The sequence below is a fragment of the Heterodontus francisci genome, chromosome 26 (genome assembly GCF_036365525.1).
Source record: "Heterodontus francisci isolate sHetFra1 chromosome 26, sHetFra1.hap1, whole genome shotgun sequence".
NCBI lineage: Eukaryota > Metazoa > Chordata > Chondrichthyes > Heterodontiformes > Heterodontidae > Heterodontus > Heterodontus francisci.
In genome coordinates, this window is record NC_090396.1 from 60,359,724 (window position 1) to 60,383,157 (window position 23,434).

The window sequence follows — 23,434 nt, forward strand, 5'->3', positions numbered from 1 at the left end:
TACTGTCTTTATATTCCTCAAGGGATTCGTCTGTTCCTAGCCTTCCAGCCCTTAAGAATGCTTTCTTTTTCTTTTTGACGAGGCTCACAATATCCCGCGTTATCCAAGGTTCCCGAAACTTGGCAAACTTATCCTTTTTCCTCACAGGAACGTGCTGGTCCTGGATTCTAATCAACTGACGTTTGAAAGACTCCCACATGTCAGATGTTGATTTACCCTCAACAGCCGCCCCCAATCTAAATTCTTCAGTTCCTGCCTAATATTGTTATAATTAGCCTTCCCCCAATTTAGCACCTTCACCTGAGGACTACTCTTATCCTTATCCACAAGTACCTTAAAACTTATGGAATTATGGTCAATGCTCCCCTACTGAAACTTCGACCACCTGGCCGGGCTCATTCTCCAATACCAGGTCCAGTATGGCCCCATCCCTAGTTGGACTATCTGCATATTGTTTCAAGAAGCCCTCCTGGATGCTCCTTACAAATTCTGCCCCATCCAAGCCCCTAGCACTAAGTGAGTCCCAGTGAATATAGGGGAAGTTAAAATCACCCACCATTACAACCCTGTTACCTTTACATCTTTCCAAAATCTGTCTATATATCTGCTCCTCTACCTCCCACTGGCTGTTGGGAGGCCTGTAGAAAACCCCCAACATCGTGACTGCACCCTTCCTATTCCTGAGCTCCACCCATATTGCCTCGCTGCATGACCCCTCCGAGGTGTCTTCCCGCAGTACAGCTGTGATATTCTCCTTAACCAGTAATGCAACTCCCCCACCCCTTTTACATCCCCCTCTATCCCGCCTGAAGCTTCTAAATCCAGGAACATTTAGCTGCCAGTCCTGTCCTTCCCTCAACCAAGTCTCTGTAATAGCAGCAACATCATAGTTCCAAGTACTAATCCAAGCTTTAAGTTCATCTGCCTTACCTGGGCATTCCCGGGATTCATTCACCTATGGTTGCTGTTCAAACCCTGTCTTCCACTGTAATATTCAGACCTGCTAAAGGTGCTTTCATGCTCATTCCTCCTGTCTTTAGCTCTTCCATTGTACTTAGGCCTGCTTCCAGTACCTGGATTATTTCTAAGTCTTGTAAACATTGAGTCTCCATTCTTTGTGTCACCGCAGAGTGTCCTGTTTGTTCTACCAGGACAGTGGGAAATGACTGTTTCCCCAGGAATATTTTTAAGGCCGCGGACATTTGGTTCAACTGAGAGTCTCTGTCCAAGAAGCGAACCCCTGTTAGAACCAGGAGCTTGTCCAATATGCGACACCTTAGCACAATCTAACAATTTAAAAGCTATTACTGAACCAGGGATTTCCAAATTGAATTTCCTCAATCTTGTATATTGTCTGTTAAAGACCATGATATATTCCTCCACTGAATAGCCATCTGTTTTCCAAAATCTGACCATGCCTCATACACATTTAATAGGTCATCTTTCTTGTAAATTTCATCCATAAAACCTAACAGAAGATCCAACCCTTCATCAGTATCCAACTGATGAGCATCCAGTTCAGAAAACACTTTACTTCTGATTTTACTTTTGGTAGGAAGTGACAATGCCAAGGCCATACCTTGTTTCCTTTTTGGTAGAGATGTAACCTGTGTCCACATATCAACATCATTCTTCCACTGGTCATATGGTTCAGACACCGAAAACACTGGAGGGTAATCATACCCTGACAATTTGCACTTGCTTTCTGCCATTTTTTCACAATTGCCCTTGAAACTTTAGTTTTCTATCCAAAAAAAAATTCCTATTTTCCAACCTTCAGCTTTAGGCAACCATCCTCTGCTACCATGTTAAACTGCAGAAAGCTTGTTATAAAAGGATCTGGCCGAAGCCTATATTTACTCAGTTTCACATTTATTGTGCAGAGTAAAAGGATTACAAACATGTTTCTCCTCATGCAAATCCCTCTTCCAGTCTCTTTGAGTGTCTGCTTTTAAGTGCTCAACTAAAACCCCAATTAACTCCCTTCACCTGCATATAATCACACAATTAACAATTGGTGGCAGTGTCTTAAAATCCAAATGTCTTTGAATGTGGGTTCATTGTTACACAATGGGGTTGGAATGCGGCTTATCTCGATGAAGTGGTGTTATTTCCCACCTATTATCTTGGCTTTGCATCCAGAGTCGCTCTGTCTGCAAAGGTCTTTGTCAGCCCAATACTTGAAGATTGGAGCCATTTAGCATTGAATCGCCTGTTTACCATTTTAATGTGTGTTGCCCGGAACTAGCCCAGATGTGTTGATGAATTTAGTTTTCAATAGTCATGATGTATATTTGCAGTACAGGAGGGGTCACCTGGCCTCTTCTGGCATTTTGTCTTTCGCAAAATGTGTCAAATTTTTGAAGTTTAATATACCAGTTCATTTTTGCAGTTCATAATTGTTCCAGTTCACTTTAGTGCATAACTGTTCCTTTTGTGAGCGTGACACCTCCGCGCAAAAAAGGAAAACAATGAAAATCGTTGGTATTTCATTTTTTTGTTTTTTCTTGGGAAGAAAGGAAAGTAAGGACACACGACCACACACAGCTACACTCATTTATCACATGCATTCCTTAGGTTTATTGTCATTAGTCTTTCACAGTTTCCTGGTAGTACAGTTTTTTAATTCTGACATTTATTTCCCCAACTATATGTGTGATTTTCACATTAAATGGCTAAAGAAGTAAGCTCCATCTGAACAGCATGGCATTGTTAACTTTGAATTTTTCTCGGAAGGTTAGTGGGTTGTGGTCAGTATATATCAGAAATTCCCTGTGTGCATTATTAAATAAACTTCGAAATGTTGATAGGCCAACAGAAGTCCCAATGCTTCCTTTCCTATTGTTGAATATTTGCGTTAGTGTTTATTTCGTTTTTGTTTTGAAAAATAGCTAATTGGCCTCTCAATGCCTGTGTCATCTTCTTGGAATAAGATTGCTCCTACTCCTACATCACTGGCTGCTTTAAAGGATCTGTTGAAATTTGGGGCTGCCAATACTGGGTCATTTGTTAAAATCGCCTTCAACTTTTCAAAATCTGACACTGCTCTGACTACACTACCTTTACATTTTTCTTGAACAAGTCGGTTAAGGGTGCAGCTAGGTTGCTGAATTTGGGGTCAAATTTTCTGTAGAAACCATACATGCCCAGGAATTGCATGATATCTTTCTTGGTCTTGGGAATGGGGAAATCTACTAGAGCTTGTCCTTTTGCTGCCCTTGGCAGTGCCAGACCTTGGCCTAAATAGGTTACTTTTGCCTTAGCAAACTCACTTTCAGCCAAATTGGCCATTAGGTTAGTGCTCTGTTGACCCTTAAATAGTGCTCTTAAATGGCTTAGGTAGTCTTCCCATGTGTCGCTATAGACCAACAGGTTATCCAGGTAGATGACACAGTTGTTTAAACCAGCCACCACCTGATTCAGCAGTCTCTGAAATGTTGCTCGGGCGTTCTTCAAACCGAATGGCATGACTTTACATTGAAATATGCCATCGGTGCTACAAAAGCTGAGATTTCTTTTGCCTGGGTGGTCATGGGGTATCCTTTTAATAAATCAATTTTGCTAATGTTGGCAGAGTTTCCTACTCGGTCAATGCAGTCATCAAAGGGGAGAATTGGGTATGAGTCTGCTCGTGTTACAGCATGAACTTTGCAGTAGTCAATATAGGGTCTTTTTGATCCATCAGGTTAGAAGACTAATACCATGAATGAATTCCAGCTGCTTTGACTGGGTTCAGTTAGATCATTTTCCATCATGTACTGGATTTCTTTGCAGACTTAGTCAGTTTATCGGGGCTCAGTCTGCCACATCTACATCGTGAATTGTTAAAGAGGTTCAACACAGTTTTTCCCTACAAACTTCCTCAAACTCCCTTAGCAGTGCTGTTAGGTCGTTTCTCTGCTGGTTAAATATAGTATCTAACCTCCCAAAGATTTCTGTATTGTTTTAGAGTAGGGGGTTCAATTTCAGAATTTCCTGAGTGCCCTTCTTCACTAGTGTTGCCCTCTTCTACTGTTCTCACTGCCTGACATACTCTCACTGATTTGTCTGGTTCTTGATTGTAGTACCTTTTCAACATGGTTAATGTGGCACAGTCTTTGCTTCTTTCTCTGATCTGGGGTGTAAATCAGGTAATTTACTTCACTGATCTTTTTTCCCACGCCACTAAATCTCACTTTTAGAGGTTCACCCTGCAATGGTAACAGTACCAAGACCTAGTTCGCTGGTTTAAATGCTTGTGCCTCAGCCTTTTTGTCTGCCTGCCTTTTTGTGTTTTTCTGAAAGGCTTTAAGGCGCTCTTTCGTTACAGCACAGGCTTTAAAAAGTCACTTAAGAAAATCTGAGACGTAATTTAATAATGTTTCTTCCCTTTGATCAAGCAGTTTTCCCTTGATCAATTTAAGGCGGCCTTTTACCTCATGTCCATTGATCAGTTCAAATGGGCTGAAGTCTTTTGATTCATTTGGTGAATCTCTGGTGGTGAATAGCAAAAAAGCTAACCCTTTATCCCAATCATTGAGGTACACACAGCAATAGCTTCTGATCATGATTTTCAAAGTTTGCTGGAATCTTCCCAAAGCCCGTTGTGATTGTGGGTGATATGCTGAAGATTTAAGCTGTTCAATGCTGGGGCTATGTATGACTATGTTTGAAATACCTGGGACATGAAATTAGTTCCTTGATCAGATTGAATTTCTTTGGGCAGTCCATATCGGGTGAAAAACTGGGTTAGTGCCTGGACCACAGCTTTGGTTGTAATTTTTCTCAACGGTATGGCTTCTGGGAATCAGGTGGTTATATCCATAATTGTCAGGAGGTATTGGAAACCTGACTTAGTTTTGGGTAAAGGTCCCATGGAATCTACCAGAACTCCGCTGAACGGTTCTTCAAAAGCAGGGATGGGTATTAGTGAAGCAGGCTTGATTGCAGGTTGTGGTTTCCCAACAAACTGGCAGGCATGGCAAGTCCTACAAAATTTAACCACATCTTGGTGGAGATGAGGCCAATTAAAGTGCTGGCTGATCTGAACCTGGGTCTTTCAGATACCCACATGCCCAGCCATTGGGATTTCGTGGGCAATTCTCAAGATTTCCCTATGAAATTTAGCGGGACTAGAATTTGACGGACCGCTGTCCACTCCTCTTCTGCAGGTCACTGCGGAGGTATCCATTTCCGTATTACTACTCCATTTTTAAAGTAATAGCAGTCGGCCACTTTGTCTCTGTCTCAGAACAGGCAGTCTACCCTCTTTTTAAATCAGGGTCTCCCAGCTGGGCTTGAATCAGGGAGGACCTACTGTACATCTCCTTCTCCTCACCTAAATCTCTGATAAAGTTTAAGCCAGTCAGACTTCAGAGCCATCTAGTTGAATTATGGGTTCAGCTCTCTCGGGTGGAGCTTGTTTAGCCATGGACCTGGTTACCACACAGTCAGGGAATATTCCAGGGATTTCCTCCTGTATCTGTTCCATCTCCTTTGCCTTATTTGGCTGACCTAAGACTATCAGGCCTGCTACCACTCTACCCCCAGCCAAATCATTGCCTAGCAGCAAATCTATTCCAGTCACAGGCAGACTAGAAACAATCCCTACTGTAGTTGGAGCAGAGACTAGGTCGCACTGCAAGTGGACCCAATATAGAGGTATGGACATTTGTTTTCTTTCTCGGGATGTGGGCATTGCTGGCTGGGCCAGCATTCATTGCCCATCCCTAATTGCCCTTGAGACGTTGGTGGTGAGCCACCTTCTTGAACCGCTGCCATCGTTGTGGTGTAGGTACACCCACATTGCGATTAGGAAGAGAGTTCCAGGATTTTGATCCAGCGACAGTGAAGGAACAACGACATAGCTCCAAGTCAGGATGGTGTGTGGCTTGGAGGGGAACTTGCAGTTGGTGGTGTTCCCATGCATCTGCTGCCCTTGTCCTTCTAGGAGGTAGAGGTTGCAGGTTTGGAAGGTGCTTTTGAAGGAGGTGTGGTGAGTTGCTGCAGTGCATCTTGTAGACGGTACACACTGCTGCATTGGTGGTGAAGGGAGTGAATATTTAAGGTGGTGGATGGTGTGCCAATCAAGTGGGCTGCTTTGTCCTGGATGGTGTCGAGCTTCCTGAGTGTTGTTGGAGTTGCACTCATAGGAACATAGGAAATAGGAGCAGGAGTAGGCTATTCGACCTGTCGAGCCTGCTCTGCCATTCGAACAGATCATGGCTGATCATCTACCTCTATGACATTTTTCCCCACTATCCCCATCCAGGCAAGTGGAGAGTATTCCATCACACTCCTGACTTGTGCCTTGTATATGGTGGACAAGCTTTGGGGAGTCAGGAGGTGAGTTATTTGCTGCACAATTCCCAGCCTCTGACCTTCTCTTGTAGACACAGTACTTATGTGGCTAGTCCAGTTCAATTTCTGGTCAAAGGTAACCCCCAGGATGTTGATAGCGGGGGCGGTGGGGTGGAGGGTGTTGTCAGGGATGGCAATGCCAGTGAATGTCAAGGGGAGATGGTTGGATTCTCTCTTGTTGGAGATGGTCATTGCCTGGCACTTGTGTGGTACGAATGTTACTTGCCACTTCAGCCCAAGCCTGAATGTTGTCCAGGTCTTGTTGCATATGGACCACATACTGCTTCAGTATCTGAGGAGTTGCAAATGATACTGAACATTGTGCAATCATCAGCGAACATCCCCACTTCTGATCTTATGATGGAGGGAAGGTCATTGATGAAGTAGCAGAAGATGGTTGGGCCTAGGCCACTACACTGAGGAACTCCTGCAATGATGTCCTAGGAGTAAGATAATTGGCCTCCAACAAACACAACCATGTTCCTTTTTGCTAGTATGACTCCAACTAGTGGAGAGTTTCCCCCATGATTCCCATTCACTCCGGTTTTGCTAGCGCTTCTTGATGCCGCACTCAGTCAAATGCTGCCTTGATGACAAGGGCAGTCACTCTCACCTCATCTCTTGAGTTCAGCTCTTTTGTCCATGTTTGGACCAAGGCTGTAATGAGGTGAGGAGCTGAGTGGCCCTGGTGGAACTCAAGCTGAACATCAGTGAGCAGGTTTTGCTGAGCAAGTACCACTTGATAGCACTGTGGACAACCCCTTGCATCACTTTGCTGATGATGGAGAGCAGACTGGTAATTGGCCTGGTTGGATTTGTCCTGCTTTTTGTGTTCAGGACATAGCTGGAAAATTTTCCATATTGTCGGGTAGATGCCAGTGTTGTAGCTGTACTGGAACAGCTTGGCTTGGGGAATGGCTAGTTTAGTTTAGTTATACAGCACTGAAACAGGCCCTTCGGCCCACCGAGTCTGTGTCGACCATCAACCACCCATTTATACTAATCCTACACTAATCCCATATTCCTACCACATCCCCACCTGTTCCTATATTTCCCTACCACCTACCTCTACTAGGGACAATTTATAATGGCCAATTTACCTACCAACCTGCAAGTCTTTTGGCTGTGGGAGGAAACCGGAGCACCCAGAGGAAACCCACGCAGACACAGGGAGAACTTGCAAACTCCACACAGGCAGCACCCAGAATTGAACCCGGGTCGCTGGAGCTGTGAGGCTGCGGTGCTAACTACTGCGCCACTGTGCCGCCCTAAGTCTTCAGTACTACAGCAGGGATGTTGTCAGGAACCGTAGCGTTTGCAGTATCCGGTGCTATCAGCTGTTTCTTGATATCACGTGGATTGAATCGAATTGGTTGATGACTGGCAGCTGTGATGCTGAGGACCTCAGGAGGATGCCAAGATGAATCATCTACTTGGAACTTCTGACTGAAGCTCGTTGCAAATGCTTCAGCCTTGTCTTGTCTTTTCTGCTCTGCCATGTCTATCTAGCCTTATTTATTTAAATAGTTAATTATTTATTAATGTGAAGTAAAGCAATAGCAATCTACAGTTTCCCAGCTTAGAGACAAAATGCAACAGTCACCAGTTACTGAAGGTAAAAATATACAAAAATCAACACCTCCTTCCCCTTCTGCACCGTATTCCCACTTGCACCAAATTCCCGACTTTAGCACTTGGTTAACAAAACACTCAGTTCTGTCTTCACCCTGTGCTCCACTCTCTGGGTTGGATTTAGTTATGCCGGCAGGACTCCCGGTTCCAGGCTGAAAAGGCGAGGGAGCCCTGCCTCGACCTTTTGGAGACCCCTGGCGTGATTCAACGGTGCTCAGGCACTTAGGTGCCCAGCGCCGGAATCCCTGTCCCCTTTAAGGACTGGGCTCTCACTTCCAAGAGCTGTCAGCTAATCAGAAGGTTGCCACTGGGAGCTGTGGCCATTGCTGGTACTACAGGAGGCCCGGGAGCAGGCACAGCGCTGAAGCCCGAGAGAAGAAGTTTGGCAGGCCCCAGCTATGGCAAGAGGATTTGCCCACAAAGGTGCCCCTCCTCCCCCCCCCACTCCCAAAGCCTGCACGGAGGTCACCTGGTTTTACCAGGTGACCTCCCTGTGTGGCAGAGGCCCTCCCCCACTGCTGCTGGTTTAATTCCAGCGGCAGCGGGAGGAGGCCCTTAAGTGGCCATTAATTGGGCTTCAGGGAGGGGTTGGCACCCAGAAATGGGTTCCAACATCAGGTCCTGACCCCAGAGGCAAAATCCTGCCCATCAGTTCAAGTCCCACTCCAGAGACCTGAGTATTCAATCTAGGTTGAAAGGTTACTGAGGAACTAAGAGAGCACTAAGGGAGTGCTGCACTGCCATCTGTCTTATGAGTTGTTAAACTGTGTCCCTGTCTGCCCTATCGGGTAAAATGTAGAAGATCCTGTGGGTCTATTCAAAGAAGAGCAGGGGACTTTTCAGAGTGTCCTGACCAACTTCAACCAACGCTAAAAACAAAGATTACTTGGTCATGATCTCATTGCTGTTTATAGAACCCGCAGTGCAAATTAGCTGCTGAATTTCCCAGTATTACAACAGTGACTACACCTCACTTGATTGATTGTGAAACTTTTGGTGATGAAAGGCTTTTTATAAATGAAAATCATTTTTTTCTTTCTTCTTATATATTTGTCCCTAAATCTATTTGTTTTCAACTTGTTTTGTTGTTTGCATTGTTCCCAGGTTGAAATTTGGTTAAATCGGCTGTTAGAAAGAATGTGTGCCACATTGCGTCATGAAATTGCTGAAGCTGTGATGGCTTATGAAGAAAAGCCTAGAGAACAATGGATATTTGAATATCCTGCACAGGTACCATTCAGAGAAAAAATTTTACATATTCCTTGGGTTAAATTTGGCTGGAAATATATAGCAATTGTAAAGGTTACTTGCTAAAAAAATTATACTTGTCATATGAAAGTATCATCCAGAATTAGCTGTACTTCAGAATAATTAGGCACATTTGAGCAAATCACAATCTTCCATGTGGATTCACAAACCTGTGCAAACGTATACATTTCTAAACACCAAAATTTGCTGAAATTTAAAATATGGATTGCAGTCAATAGTCATGAATAGTTTATGTGGTAAACTTGCTCAATGGCTCCACTGAGTGTGAAGAAGTGAGTTTGGTAAGTGAGTGAATTTTAACAGTTAAACTCTCAAGACTAGTTTTGTTCTGTTTACATCTAGCAATTAATTGAAATTCATGTTTCAGTTAAGAGGTAAGTTAGGTTTCTTGCAGTTTTAAACAGGGTTTTCTAACACTCTGAGAGTATCTGCGGCTAGTTAATTAGGTAGCTAGCTTAAACTAGTTTCTGAGCTTTAGCAGAGCTCCAGCAGAGTTGACACAGCATTGTTTTCAGAGTATAAATTCAGGGGACTCTCAGTGCTGCTCTCTGCACTGAATGCTGCAAGAGGGCACAGAGTGTGAAGAAGGGAGTTTGATGATTGAGGGAGTTTGGTAAGGAGGGGAACTATAAATTCAGAAGAAAATAAATTTGAGTGCACAGAGTGTAAAGTGGGAATTTGGTGTGTGAGGGAGGGGTTTCTTTCCTTCCTTCCTTCCTTTTTTCTTTTTTTCTTTCTTCTACCTTTTTTCAGCCTCCAGTAGCTGCCTCTCTCTTAGGTACAGGGGAAGAAGTTGATTGGTGAGTAACTGGTAAGTTATTTTACTTCTCATTGTAATAAAAAGTTTTTAAAGTTACGTTATGGCAGGTCAGCTCGGCCATGTGGGATGTATGTCCTGCGGTATGTGGGAAGTCATGGACGCACAACGTGTCCCAGGCAAAAACATCTGCAGGAAGTGTCACCGGCTGCAGAAGCTTGAGCTCCGGGTTTCAGAACTCGAGCGGCGGCTGGAGTCACATGTAGTGCATCTGTGAGGCAGAGGACTGCGTGGATAGCATGTTTAGGGAGGTGGTCACACCGCAGGTTAGGAGTATGCAGGCAGAGAGGCAATGGGTGACTGCCAGGCAGTCTAAGAGAACGAGGCAGGCAGTGCAGGAGTCCCCTGAGTCTATCTTGCTTGCTAATCAGTTTTCCATTTTGGATACTGGTGAGAGTGGTGGTTCCTCGGGGGAGTGCAGCCAGAGCAAAGTCCGCGGCACCATGGATGGTCAGCTGCACAGGAGGGAAGGAAGAAGAGTGGAAGAGCAATAGTAAAAGGGGATTCTACAGTCAGGGGATCAGACAGGCGTTTCTGTGGCTGTAAATGTGACTCCAGGATGGTGTGTTGCCTCCCTGGTGCCAGGGTCAAGGATGTCCCGGAGCAGCTGCAGGATATCCTTCCGGGGGATGGTGAACAGCCAGAGGTCGTGGTCCACATTGGTACCCATGACATAGGTCGGAAGAGGGATGAGGTCCTGAAAGCAGATTTTAGGGAGTTAGGAAGGAAATTAAAAAGCAGGACCTCCAAAGCAGTAATCTCAGGATTACTCCCAGTGCCTCGTGCAAGTGAACGAGGAGGATTGATCGATTGAACAGGTGGCTGGAGAATTGGTGTATGAGGGAGGGCATCAGATTTCTGAGGGATTGGGACCGGTGCTGGGGCAGGTGGGACCTGTACAAGATGGACAGGCTACACCTTAACAGGACCAGAACTAACATCCCCACAGAAAGATTTGCTAGTGCTGTTGGGGAAGGTTTAAGTTAGCTTGTCAGGGATTTGGGAACCTGAGGGGTAGCTCAAATTCGAAGGAAGTAAATATGGTAACAGGAGGTAGAAAAGTAGTAAGTGACATTAGAAGGCAGGCAAAACAAAGGCAAGCATCAACTAGTCTTAGAATGCAGAATATCAAGAAGACAAGATTAAGGGCACTTTACCTGAATGCAAACAGCATTCGCAACAAGGTAGATGGCTTAAAGGCCCAAATAGAGGTAAAAGGGTATGATCTAATTGCCATCACAGAAACGTGGCGACAGGGTGATCAAGACTGGGAACTGAATATTCAAGGATATTCGACATTTAGGAAGGACAGGCAAAAAGGAAAAGGAAGTGGTGTTGAGCTGATAATAAGGGATGGGATCAGTACATTATTAAGAGAGGATCTCAGATTGGAAGAACAAAATGTGGAATCTGTTTGGGTGGAGCTAAGAAACAGCAAAGGGCATCAAACATTGGTAGGAGTTGTTTATCGGCCACCAAACAGTAGTGGTAATGTGGGGCATGGCATTAATCAGGAGATTAGAGAAGCATGTAGCGTGGGTAATACAGTAATCATGGGTGACTTCAATCTGCATATAGACTGGGTAAACCCAATCAGCACCAATACTGTGGAGGCCGAATTTCTGGAGTGTGTTGGGGATAGTTTTCTAGAGCAGTGTGTTGAGGAACCGACTAGAGAACCGGCTGTTTTAGATCTAATATTATGTAATGAGAAAGGGCTAATTAATAATCTGATTGTAAAAGAACCTTTAAGGATGAATGACCATAATATGATAGAATTTTAAATTATGTTTGAAAGTGAGGTAGTTCAATCTAAAGCCAGGGTGTTAAATTTGAACAAAGGAAATGATGAAGGTAGGAGGGGAAAATTGGCTGAGGTGGATTGGGAAAAGACATTAAAAGATATGACAGCACATAGGCAATGGATAGTCTTTAAAGAAATATTACATAGTTTACAGCAACGATACATTCCTTCCTGGCACAAAAACCCCAAAAGTAAAGGCAGTCAATCGTGGGGAACAAAGGAAGTTAAGGGTTGAATAAGATTAAACGAAAAGACCTATAATGTTGCCAGAAATAGTAGTAAACCTGAGGATTGGGAGGATTTTAGAATACAGCAAAGGAGGACGAAGAAACTGATAAAGAAAGGGAGAATAGAATATGAATGTAAACTAGCGAAAAATATAAAAATGGACTGTAAAAGCTGCTATAGGTACGTTAAAAGGAAACGTTTGGCTAAGACAAATGTGAGTCCATTACAGGCAGAGTCAGTAGGATTTATAATGGAGAATAGAGAAATGGCAGAGAAACTAAATGACTACTTTGTTTCTGTCTTCACTGAGGAAGATACAAGAAATCTCCCAGAATTAGAGATTCAAGGGATTAGGGAGAATGAGAATTTGAAGGAAATTAGTATTAGCAGGAAGGTTGTATTGGAGAAATTAATTGGGCTGAAGGTTGATAAGTCCCAGGGACTTGATATTCTACATCCCAGTGTGTTGAAAGAGGTAGCTATGGAGATAGTGGATGCATTGGTGATCATCTTCCAAAACTCTATAGATTCTGTAGCGGTTCCTGCAGATTGGAAGGTCACAAATGTCACCCCACTATTTAAGAAGGGAAGGAGAGAGAAAACAGGGAATTACAGATCGGTTAGCCTTACAGCAGTCATTGGGAAAATGCTAGAATCTATTCTAAAGGATGTGATAAATGGACACTTGGATAATAATGATTTGATTGGGCATAGTCAACATGAATTTATAAATAGGAAATCATGTTTGACAAATTTGTTGGAGTTTTTTGAGGATGTTACAGAATTGATAAAGTGTAGGTTGGTGGACATGGTATACTTGGATTTTCAAAAGGCCTTTGATAAAGTCCCCCACAGGAGGTTTGTTAGCAAAATTAAAGCACATGGAATAGGAAGTAATATACTGGCATGGATTAAGGATTGGTTAATGGGCAGAAAACACAGAGTAGGAATAAATGGATCTTTCTCGCGTTGGCAAGCTGTGGTTAGTGAGATACTGCAGGGATCAGTGCTTGGGCCCCAGCTGTTCACAATATATATCAATGATTTGGATGTGGGGATCAAATGTCATTTTTCCAAGTTTGCGGATGACACAAAACTAGGTGGGAATGTGTGTTGTGACAAAGATGCAAAGCGGCTTCAGGGAGATTTGGAAAGACTTAGTGAGTGAGCAAGAACGTGGCAGATGGAATATAATGTGGAAAAATGTGAGGTTATCCACTTTGGAAGGAGGATTAGATGTGCAGAGTATTTCTTAAATGGTAAGAGATTAGAAAGTATAGATGTGAAAAGGGACCTGGGAGTCCTTGTCAATTAGTCACTGAAAGCTAACTTGCAGGTGGAGCAAGCAATTAAGAAGGCTACTGGTATGTTAGCCTTTATTGCAAGAGGATTTGAGTGCAGAAATAGTGAAGTTTTGCTTCAATTGTATAGAATCTTGGTTAGACCGCACCCGGAGTACTGTGTGTAGTTTTGGTCCCCTTACCTTAGGAAGGATATTATTGCCATAGAGGGAGTGCAACGAAGGTTCACCAGACTTGTGCCTGAGATGGCGGGACTGTCCTATGAAGAGAGATTGGGCAAACTGGGCCTGTATTCTCTAGAGTTTCGAAAAATGAGCGGTGATCTCATTGAAACCTACAAAATACTTAAAGGGATAGACAGGGTAGATGCAGCTAAGATGTTTCCCCAGCTGGGGAGTCAAGAACCAGGGGACACAATTTCAAAATAAGGGGAAGTCACTTAGGACAGAAATGAGGAGAAATTTCTTTACTCAGAGGGTTGTGAATCTTTGGAATTCTCTACCCTAGAGGGCTGTGGAAGCTCAGTCATTGAGTATGTTTAAAGCAGAGATTGACAGGTTTCTAAATACCAATGACATAGGGGACATGAGAATAGTATGGGAAAAAGGCATGGAAGTGGATGATCAGCCATGATCGTATTGAATGGCAGAGCAGGCTCAATGGCCTGAATGGCCCACTCCTGCTCCTATGTTCCTATGTCATTTATGGCACTCACCATATTTCATTACTTTTTCAAACACATCTGCAGGAATAGTAGAAATGTATTTCAGATTAAGGCTTGTCTCAGAAGAATACTTAATCTTAGCCCTATCTATCTACATTTTAACTATATCACTCAATCCACACTCAGAGTAAAAGCAAAATATGCGGATGCTGGAAATCCAAAATCAAAACAAAAAGTGCTGCAAATACTAAGTGGGCTTAGCAGCATCTGGTCACAGACCTGAAACGTTAACTCTGTTTGCCTCTCCATAGATGCTGCCAGACCTACTGAGTATTAGCGAACTTACGCATTAGGAGCAGAAGTAGGCTATTCGGCCCCTTAAGCCTGCTCCGCCATTCAATAAGATCATGGCTGATCTGATTGTATCTCGAATTCCACATTCCCATTCCCTGATAACCTTTGATTCCCTTGCCTAACAAGAATCTATCTACCTCTGCCTTGAAAATATTCAATGACCCCGCCTCCAACACCTTCTGAGGCAGGGAGTTCCAAAGTCACTCAACCCGCTGAGAGAAAAAAATTCTCCTCATCTCTGTCCTAAAAGGGCAACTCCTAATTTTATAACAGTGCCTCCTATTTCTGGGCTCACCCACAAGAGGAAACATCCTTTCCACATCCACCTTGTCAAGACCGTTCAGGATCTTATAAACTTCAATCAAATCTCCCCTCACTCTTCTAAACTCCAGTGAAAACAAGCCCTGTCTGTCCAACCTCTCCTCATAAGACAACCCGCTCATACCAGGTATCAATCTAGTAAACCTCCTCTGAACCGTCTCCAACGCATTTACAACAGTCTCTGTTTTTATTCCACACTCAAAGTAATTTGTCATGTGAAGCAATTTGAAATGTTTTGACTTGACAAAAGGTACTATGTAAGTACACATATGATTATTAAAATCCCTTCTCTCTCCAAAGGCATGTCTAATTGACTTGAGGATCTATTTTCTACCATTTATTTCAATTGCTTTCCCTTATAATGTATTTCAGAAGTAGATAGAAAAGTTTCCTTCTTAGTTTGGATTTCCTAATTGAAATCTTGCATCCCATAATACTTGACTCCTTCTCCAGAGTGAACAGTCACCTGAATCAATTTTGACATTTCCCTGCATAGTTTTGAAATTTTCACTTAAAAATGTCCACTTTTTCCAAAAAAGCAAGTTCAGTTTTCTTAAGCATTCGAGGGTCATTTATTGTAAACATATAGGGGCAGAATTTCCTCTTACTGAGCTTTGCATGGACACAGCATATCAGGCAGGGAGGATTACTTGCCCATAACTTGCTGAGGTTTTTATCCACTAAATTAAATGGATAGAAAGTTGGGTGAGCTCTTTTACATATATGTGATCATCCTTACTTTCCTTTCCTCTATGCATTGAGCTTAGGTGATGCTTTTCACCCAATCGCAATAAGAGAAAAGTCTGCCCTATAGTCTTATTTCTGAAGACCATTTTTATATTTGATATTAAGACATGGTAAATATTACTACCTAAAGAGTCAAAATCACAATATGAAAGTTTAATGTGCTTGTATCAAATTTCTCCCTGCTGTTTTAACAGCACTAACGAGTATGCACGATAGTTTCTACTTTTACAGATCTTATCCACAATTAAATAATAAGTTTTTTTTTAAACTGCATATAACTTAAAACACACCAGTGACCCAAAAGCATAGAAATATTTTCAATATTCAGTGATTTGACATCAAAAATTTGATAAAATGTTACAGGTATACCAAAACTACATTAATCTCTGAAGCTGTAATCGTGGGTATCAATAGTACTGAAGTGCTGAATAATAACTATCACCCATCGCACTGAGGGCAATTTTTAGGGGGAGCAAGATCAGAGCTTGGGTGGCTGAGTCACGTGGAGGATTCAAACAACATCATCAGCATGAGGCTTGGTTGATTTTACCTGCTGGGCCTCATAATATGATTGTTGGGATAGCCAGCCAATTGTGTCAGAAGCAAACCGCCTTCCACCTTTGTCATGCAATCTATGGTGAGAGTCCCAAGGCAGCATATTTAAAGGTTGAATGGACCTCTTGCATTCAGGGAATTCAAACATTGCTTTCTGATTCTATGGGCTGGATTTTAAGGAGCCCTCGACATCAGGATCCATGGTGGGCCCGGTGGGGGGTGGGGGGGGTGGGGGCGCGGTGCTTGAAGATGGCCCTGGTTGAGGCCCACCATGGACCTTTATGCCGGCTGGGCCCAGCCTGATCCTCCCGGCGGCGGCAATGCACCGTGGTGGCCTCCCAGCTTCTGGGTGATGGGGCCACAATTTGAATAGTCAAATCAATTAAAATAGCTAATTTAAATATACTCACGCCTCCTCTTGATGGCTGGCCATGATCTTCGGCCTGGCAGCCAGCACTCCCGCGCCTTTGGATCCCAGTCCGGGTAAACGAGGTGCAACACTGGTGGGGAGGGGAAGGAGGTAAGTTTATCAGTGTGGGGGGTTGATGGGTGGGGATATATTAATGTCATGGGTGTAGGGGATGATGGGAAGGATTGTAGATTAAAGTTTGGGGAAAGGGGTGAAGGGCAAATAATTAATTTAATTATTATTGGGGGGATGGGAGAAGGGCAAAAGAAATGTATTTATTTAGTTTAATTCAATCAATCTTTAAATATATAAATAAGCCGGTAGGCCTGAGCACAGGCAGCTGATGCCATTGCCAAGGATGGACAGTCCGCCGCCTCCACATGATCGGGTGGACGGCCCACCCTGCCTATTTAAATGAGCTGCCACGTTTGCAATTGTGGCGGCTCTTTTTTGTGCAGCCCATGTGGGCGGGCCGCCATTTTTGATCTTCTGGAGGTTGGAGGTGATTGGAATGAGGGGAATGGTTGCCTCCAAATTTTCAGATACCTCCCAGGAGCTGTTGTTGGTAGAGGTCAGGGCCAAGAGAGAAGAACTTTTCCAAAATTATTTCCCACTATTGCCTAGCCAAGGAAGCTTGGATGGACATGGCATATGAAGCAACGTGCAAGAAGATCACCCTACGGACCTGAATACAGTCTGGAAGAGGTTCAGTTACCTCACAAGTTCAGCAAAGTTAAGTACAGATCCCCTTTCCTCTGTCTTGTAATGTATCTGGTCACAGTCTGTCTCCTCCCACCTTCAAGCCTCAGAGGCATTATCAGCTCTGCATCAGATCCTTCACTACCTAACACAAGGGCATACGATACCATCATTCATTCTCAATCCCAGCACACACCTACTTGCTGTTTGTTGGCTAATGGTATGTTCTTCTCATCTGTTGTTCGTTATAGAACCTGCACCTCCTCATGAGACTCCTTCAATTTACACTCAAGCCACTTACTTCCCATTCAATACATCTCCATTCTCCTAACATCCTCCTCTCAGATTCTCAATTGCATGTAGAAGTCCTGCACATACACACTTGCTTACTCAGTAGCTACTCATAACTCTATACTCTCACTGCTGGAGATGACAGTGGACAACATCAGTGAAAGAAATAATATAGGAGAGGAACAACAAATATTATGATCCTCACCCAGGTGGAGCAGGGAACAATGGAGATGAGTGGGACAACAGCAGAAAGCAGCATTGGAAATGAAGATGCTGACAGCACCTCTGAGCAGGGTGAGTGCTTAACATTTATATCCCTTCATGTATCACAAGTAATGTCACCTTTAACTAACTTCAAAACCTCAACCTGTGTGGTCAAACCTATCATGTGCAATTGTCTAGCCTCTCATTGTCCTCCTAACTCTTGTCACTTTCCTCTAGATCCTTCTCAGCAGAAAGAATTTACTTAAGAAGGCGACGAAGAAGACATTTTGGAGGAGAGCAGCATTCCAGGGAAGGCACTATCCCTCCCAGAACCAGTGCAAAGATTGGCACCCTGTGTGGGATAGATAGTGAGTTACATGGGCCTGAACCATGTGAAACACACAGCATGTGAGCAGGAGCATGAATTTTGCCCAGGGTAATCCAGGATATGATTCCCAAAAGCATTCCCAAAAGTCCTTTCTCTTCTGAGTGGGGCAGAAATGGGATATCTGGGGCCCAGCCATGGAAAGACAAATGCTTGATACACATCAGCAATTATAATGGAAGGCCTGCCAAGACTGAGTACCATGTCAGAGAGTATGGAGGAGTCCACTTCCAGCATTGTGGACTTCTGTCACATGGCATTTCTACACTGCAATCTACCTTGGAGTATGTGGCTACCTCCAGGGATACTGCAGTTGGACCCTCGCAACAGGAATCTGTGTCACCAGTCCTTGCAGTTTTAAGGGAACATTAGCAAGCTGCAATCTAGACTCTGGGCTTCAACGTCTACTCCATCTTGGAAAGAATCATGCACCAGATGGTTGACCACATCTACAGAGGCTGTCAAGGTGTCACTCATCTCCTGCAATATGCTCACCCTCCAATCAGTGGGGGTGATGAGCTTCAGCCCCATGGAAATGCTGGTGGTGCTATGGAACAAGCTGTCTTTCAGGATGATAATGCACCTGCTCACTTGCCATCCCCTCGACCAATACCCACCATGGTGCCTAAAAGCTGGCTTGGTCAGACTGCCCTGGCAGCAGCCAAGGGGCCATAATCTGCAACTGTGCTCTCAAGGTCTAAGAGGTCACTCGCTAAGAAATTTCCAACATTATTCACAGCATCAGAAGCCTTTGGGGGAGCATTTCATAGGCCTAAGTATATGCTACCTGTAACATAGACTGAGTTTACGTAATGTACATTAAAACCTTCATTGTTTTTGGCATGTTAATTTGCAATGTATGTGTAAAACAGCATCGTCAGCAAAGAGGAGTTCTCTGATGAGGACTTTCCGTACTTTGGACTTCGCTCTTAGACGGGCAAGGTTGAACAACCTGCCCCCTGATCTTGTGTGGAGGAAAATTCCTTCTTCAGAGGATTTGAACGCATGTGAAAGCAGCAGGGAGAAGAAAATCCCAAAAAGTGTGGGTGCGAGAACACAGCCCTGTTTCACACCACTCAGGATAGGAAAGGGCTCTGATGAGGAGCCACCATGTTGAATTGTGCCTTTCATATTGTCATGGAATGAGGTGATGATACTTAGTAGCTTTGGTGGACATCCGATCTTTTCTAGTAGTCTGAAGAGACCACGTCTGCTGACGAGGTCAAAGGCTTTGGTGAGATCAATGAAAGCAATGTAGAGGGGCATCTGTTGTTCACGGCATTTCTCCTGTATCTGACGAAGGGAGAACAGCATGTCAATAGTCGATCTCTCTGCACGAAAGCCACACTGTGCCTCAGGGTAGACGCGCTCGGCCAGCTTCTGGAGCCTGTTCAGAGCGACTCGAGCAAAGACTTTCCCCACTATGCTGAGCAGGGAGATTCCACGGTAGTTGTTGCAGTCACCGCGGTCACCTTTGTTTTTATAGAGGGTGATGATGTTGGCATCGCGCATGTCCTGGGGTACTGCTCCCTCGTCCCAGCACAGGCATAGCAGTTCATGTAGTGCTGAGAGTATAGCAGGCTTGGCACTCTTGATTATTTCAGGGGTAATGCTGTCCTTCCCAGGGGCTTTTCCGCTGGCTAGGGAATCAATGGCAACACTGAGTTCCGATTTGGTTGGCTGTATGTCCAGCTCATCCATGACTGGTAGAGGCTGGGCTGCATTGAGGGCAGTCTCAGTGACAGCATTCTCCCTGGAGTACAGAATTTGGCCTAACCATCAGCCTCAAGAAAACGAACATCATGGGGCAGGATGTCAGAAATGCTCCATCCATCAATATTGGCGACCACGCTCTGGAAGTGGTTCAAGAGTTCACCTACCTAGGCTCAACTATCACCAGTAACCTGTCTCTAGATGCAGGAATCAACAAGCGCATGGGTAAGGCTTCCACTGCTATGTTCAGACTGGCCAAGAGAGTGTGGGAAAATGGCGCACTGACACGGAACACAAAAGTCCGAGTGTATCAGGCCTGTGTCCTCAGTACCTTGCTCTACGGCAGCGAGGCCTGGACAACGTATGCCAGCCAAGAGCGACGTCTCAATTCATTCCATCTTCGCTGCCTTCGGAGAATACTTGGCATCAGGTGGCAGGACTATATCTCCAACACAGAAGTCCTTGAAGCGGCCAACATCCCCAGCTTATACACACTACTGAGTCAGCGGCGCTTGAGATGGCTTGGCCATGTGAGCCGCATGGAAGATGGCAGGATCCCCAAAGACACATTGTACAGCGAGCTCGCCACTGGTATCAGACCCACCGGCCGTCCATGTCTCCGTTATAAAGACGTCTGCAAACGCGACATGAAATCGTGTGACATTGATCACAAGTCGTGGGAGTCAGTTGCCAGCATTCGCCAGAGCTGGCGGGCAGCCATAAAGACAGGGCTAAATTGTGGCGAGTCGAAGAGACTTAGTAGTTGGCAGGAAAAAAGACAGAGGCGCAAGGGGAGAGCCAACTGTGCAACAGCCCCAACAAACAAATTTCTCTGCAGCACCTGTGGAAGAGCCTGTCACTCCAGAATTGGCCTTTATAGCCACTCCAGGCGCTGCTTCACAAACCACTGACCACCTCCAGGCGCGTATCCATTGTCTCTCGAGATAAGGAGGCCCAAAAGAAAGAAAGAATGTGTAAAACAGCTTATGAGTCAGCATTGTCAGTTAATTCCTGATGCAAAAGTTGCCTGAATTATTTCACTGCAGATTAACAGAATGGGGCTATGATAACTAGGACAAAATGCACAGGGTCTTGGTTTTAGCTTTTAAGGGAGCAAACTGAGCGATTTGACAGCAACAACAACCTGCATTTATGGAGCAACTTGAACATAGTAAAACATCCCAAGATGCTTCACTGGAGTGTTATCAAATAAAATTTGACATGAGCCACACAGGGAGATTTCAGGGCAAATGACCAAAAACTAGGTTTTAAGGTGCGTCTTAAAGGAGGAAAGAGGAACCTGAATGATGAATGGTCACTGACCTGAAACGTTAACTCTGCTTCTCTCTCCACAGATGCTGCCAGACCTGCTGAGTATTTCCAGCATTTCTTGTTTTCATTTCAGATTTCCAGCATCTACAGTATTTTGCTTTTAGAAACACGGAGAGGTTTAGCAAGGACATTCCAGAGCTTAGGGCCTTGACAGCTGATGGCATAGCCACCAGTGGTGGATGTTATACTCCAAAAAGCTCGTTGTTGAAGGATAATGCTGGAACCAATCGTTACTCAGTCCTTTCTTTAGTTTAGGAAGTAAAACGATTAGAGCTCCTCACTCAAACCTTCCCCCAGTTTGTGTCTATTTAGAGTATAATATGCACAAATATTTCAAAACAAATCAAAATAAATTCCATATTGTTACGATCGAGGCAGGAGGAGTGCACTGTATTTCTCTAGTCCGACTTCTCCATGGGTCACAACATATATTTAAAAGTTTTACCCAGTTGCCAATACAGCTAATTATATGCTTTATTTTAGTTTCAGAATAAAATCCACCAAACAGGTTTCTTTAATAAACAACAAAGGTATTAATTTATTATTAAACGAGACTTAGTCCCAATAAAGATGCGAAGCTTTAACACACAATTTGAAATAAGACAGTAAATATACATATTCCTTTCTAAATACCCAACACACACACTGGTTTAAGGAAAAATAAAAATGCTTTGGCCAAAGTACTTGTTAATTCTTGAAGAGAAAGGATAAGATATGTTATGTTCCAGATGGCATACAGTCTGGCATCTGAGTACACATAGATGGGTCACTGGGATCTTTTCAGAAGCAGTTCATTTAGGAGACATCAAGAGGAAGTTTTCAGTTTCAGTTTCTCTATTTCTTACACTTGATTCTCAAGGTCTCTCAAAGAGGTCGAGAAAAGATGAACTGGTCTTCTCTTTCAGCAGGCTGACCTCAAAACAGTATTCAAAAATGAAACCCACTCCTGAGCACCATAAATCTTGACATGTCACTTCTCTGTAAACAACTCCCATAGTAAGAAGGCACCTGCTGTTTATTTAGCTGAAGACATGTGACATCCAGTAAATGTTTTTTAAACAGAAAACTCAAATCCTTCCAATGACCCTTAAAAGAAAACTAAGCCCAACAATTATGGGGTCACCTCAGTCTCAAATGAATCCACCTCCACAATTCTAAAGCCACGAGTCCTCAAAAAATATTAAAAAATAGAAGCACTTTCATAACAATATTCTAATTAAAGCATTACATTGTGAGGACTGCACCGACATCTAGGTCACTAGCATTAATTGCTACCTTGAAGAGCTTAGTGAAATCTGGGGCAGCCAACACAGGTTTATTGATCAAAATGGCTTTCAACCTCTCAAAAGATGCTTGGCACTCTCCTGATCACACTATCTTGGCTTTCTTTTTTTGTAGCAAATCCATCAGTGGAGCAGCTATACTACTAAAATTTGGTACAAACTTACGGTAGAAACCACACATCCCCCAAAACCTCATGATTTCTCATTTGGTCTTAGAGGCAGGGAACTCCATCGATGCTTGTACTTTTGCTGTTCTTGGAAACACTTGTCCTTGTCCTATTATATGCCCTATGTAGGTTACCCGCGCTTTTGCAAATTCACTTTTGGCAAGGTTTATCAGCAAATCAACCGACTGTAATTTTCTAAATAGAGCTTCTAATTGTTTCAAGTGGTCCTTCCAAGTGTCACTGTATGCCAGCGCATCATCAAGGTAAACCACATAGTTAGGAGCACTGGCTACCATTTGGTTCATTAGACTCTGAAAAGTTGATGGGGCATTTTGTAACCCAAATGGTTTCACTTGGCATTGGAAAAAGCTGTCTGGTGTGACAAAGGCCGATATTTCTTTCATCAGGGTGTTAAAGGAACCTGTCAGTAGCCCTTTAACAAAGCTATTTTGGTAATAAATCTGGCACTGCCAACTCTGTCAATACGGTCTTCCGAGTGAGGAATTGGGTAGGTGTCTGCCTTTGTTACTGCATTAACCTTTCTGTAGTTCATACAAAATCTAGTTGAACCATCAGGTTTAGGCAATAACACAACTGGGGACCTCCAGCTGCTTTGAATGAGTTCAATTAGGTGGTTTTATAACATGTATTGGATTTCTGCTTTCACCTGGGCCTGTTTCCCTGGACTTAAGCAATAAGGATGCTGTTTTATAGGAAAGGATTCTCCTACATCCACAGCATGTGTGGCTCAGGTTGTACATCCTGGTTTATCCCTCCAGACTCTTTTAAATGCTGTGAGTAGCTGTGTTAGGTCTTCTCATTGTTCTGCATTTAAATACGAAAGCATAGTGTCTAATCTCCCTTACAGTTCAGTATTAGCTAAACGGATAGTAGGGGTTTCAATTTGAGAATTGTCTAGG

At 43.7% G+C, this 23,434-nt stretch overlaps 1 protein-coding gene across 1 annotated transcript in view; it reads left to right on the forward strand.

The window, feature by feature from the left end:
* Positions 1–23,434, forward strand: part of LOC137384384 (dynein axonemal heavy chain 17-like) — a 1,056,876-nt gene that overhangs the window by 408,252 nt on the left and 625,190 nt on the right. Inside the window, exon 32 of the mRNA XM_068058353.1 lies at positions 9,076–9,201. Within this exon, the coding sequence (XP_067914454.1) occupies positions 9,076–9,201 (126 nt within the window). The remainder of the gene's footprint in view (positions 1–9,075; positions 9,202–23,434) is intronic.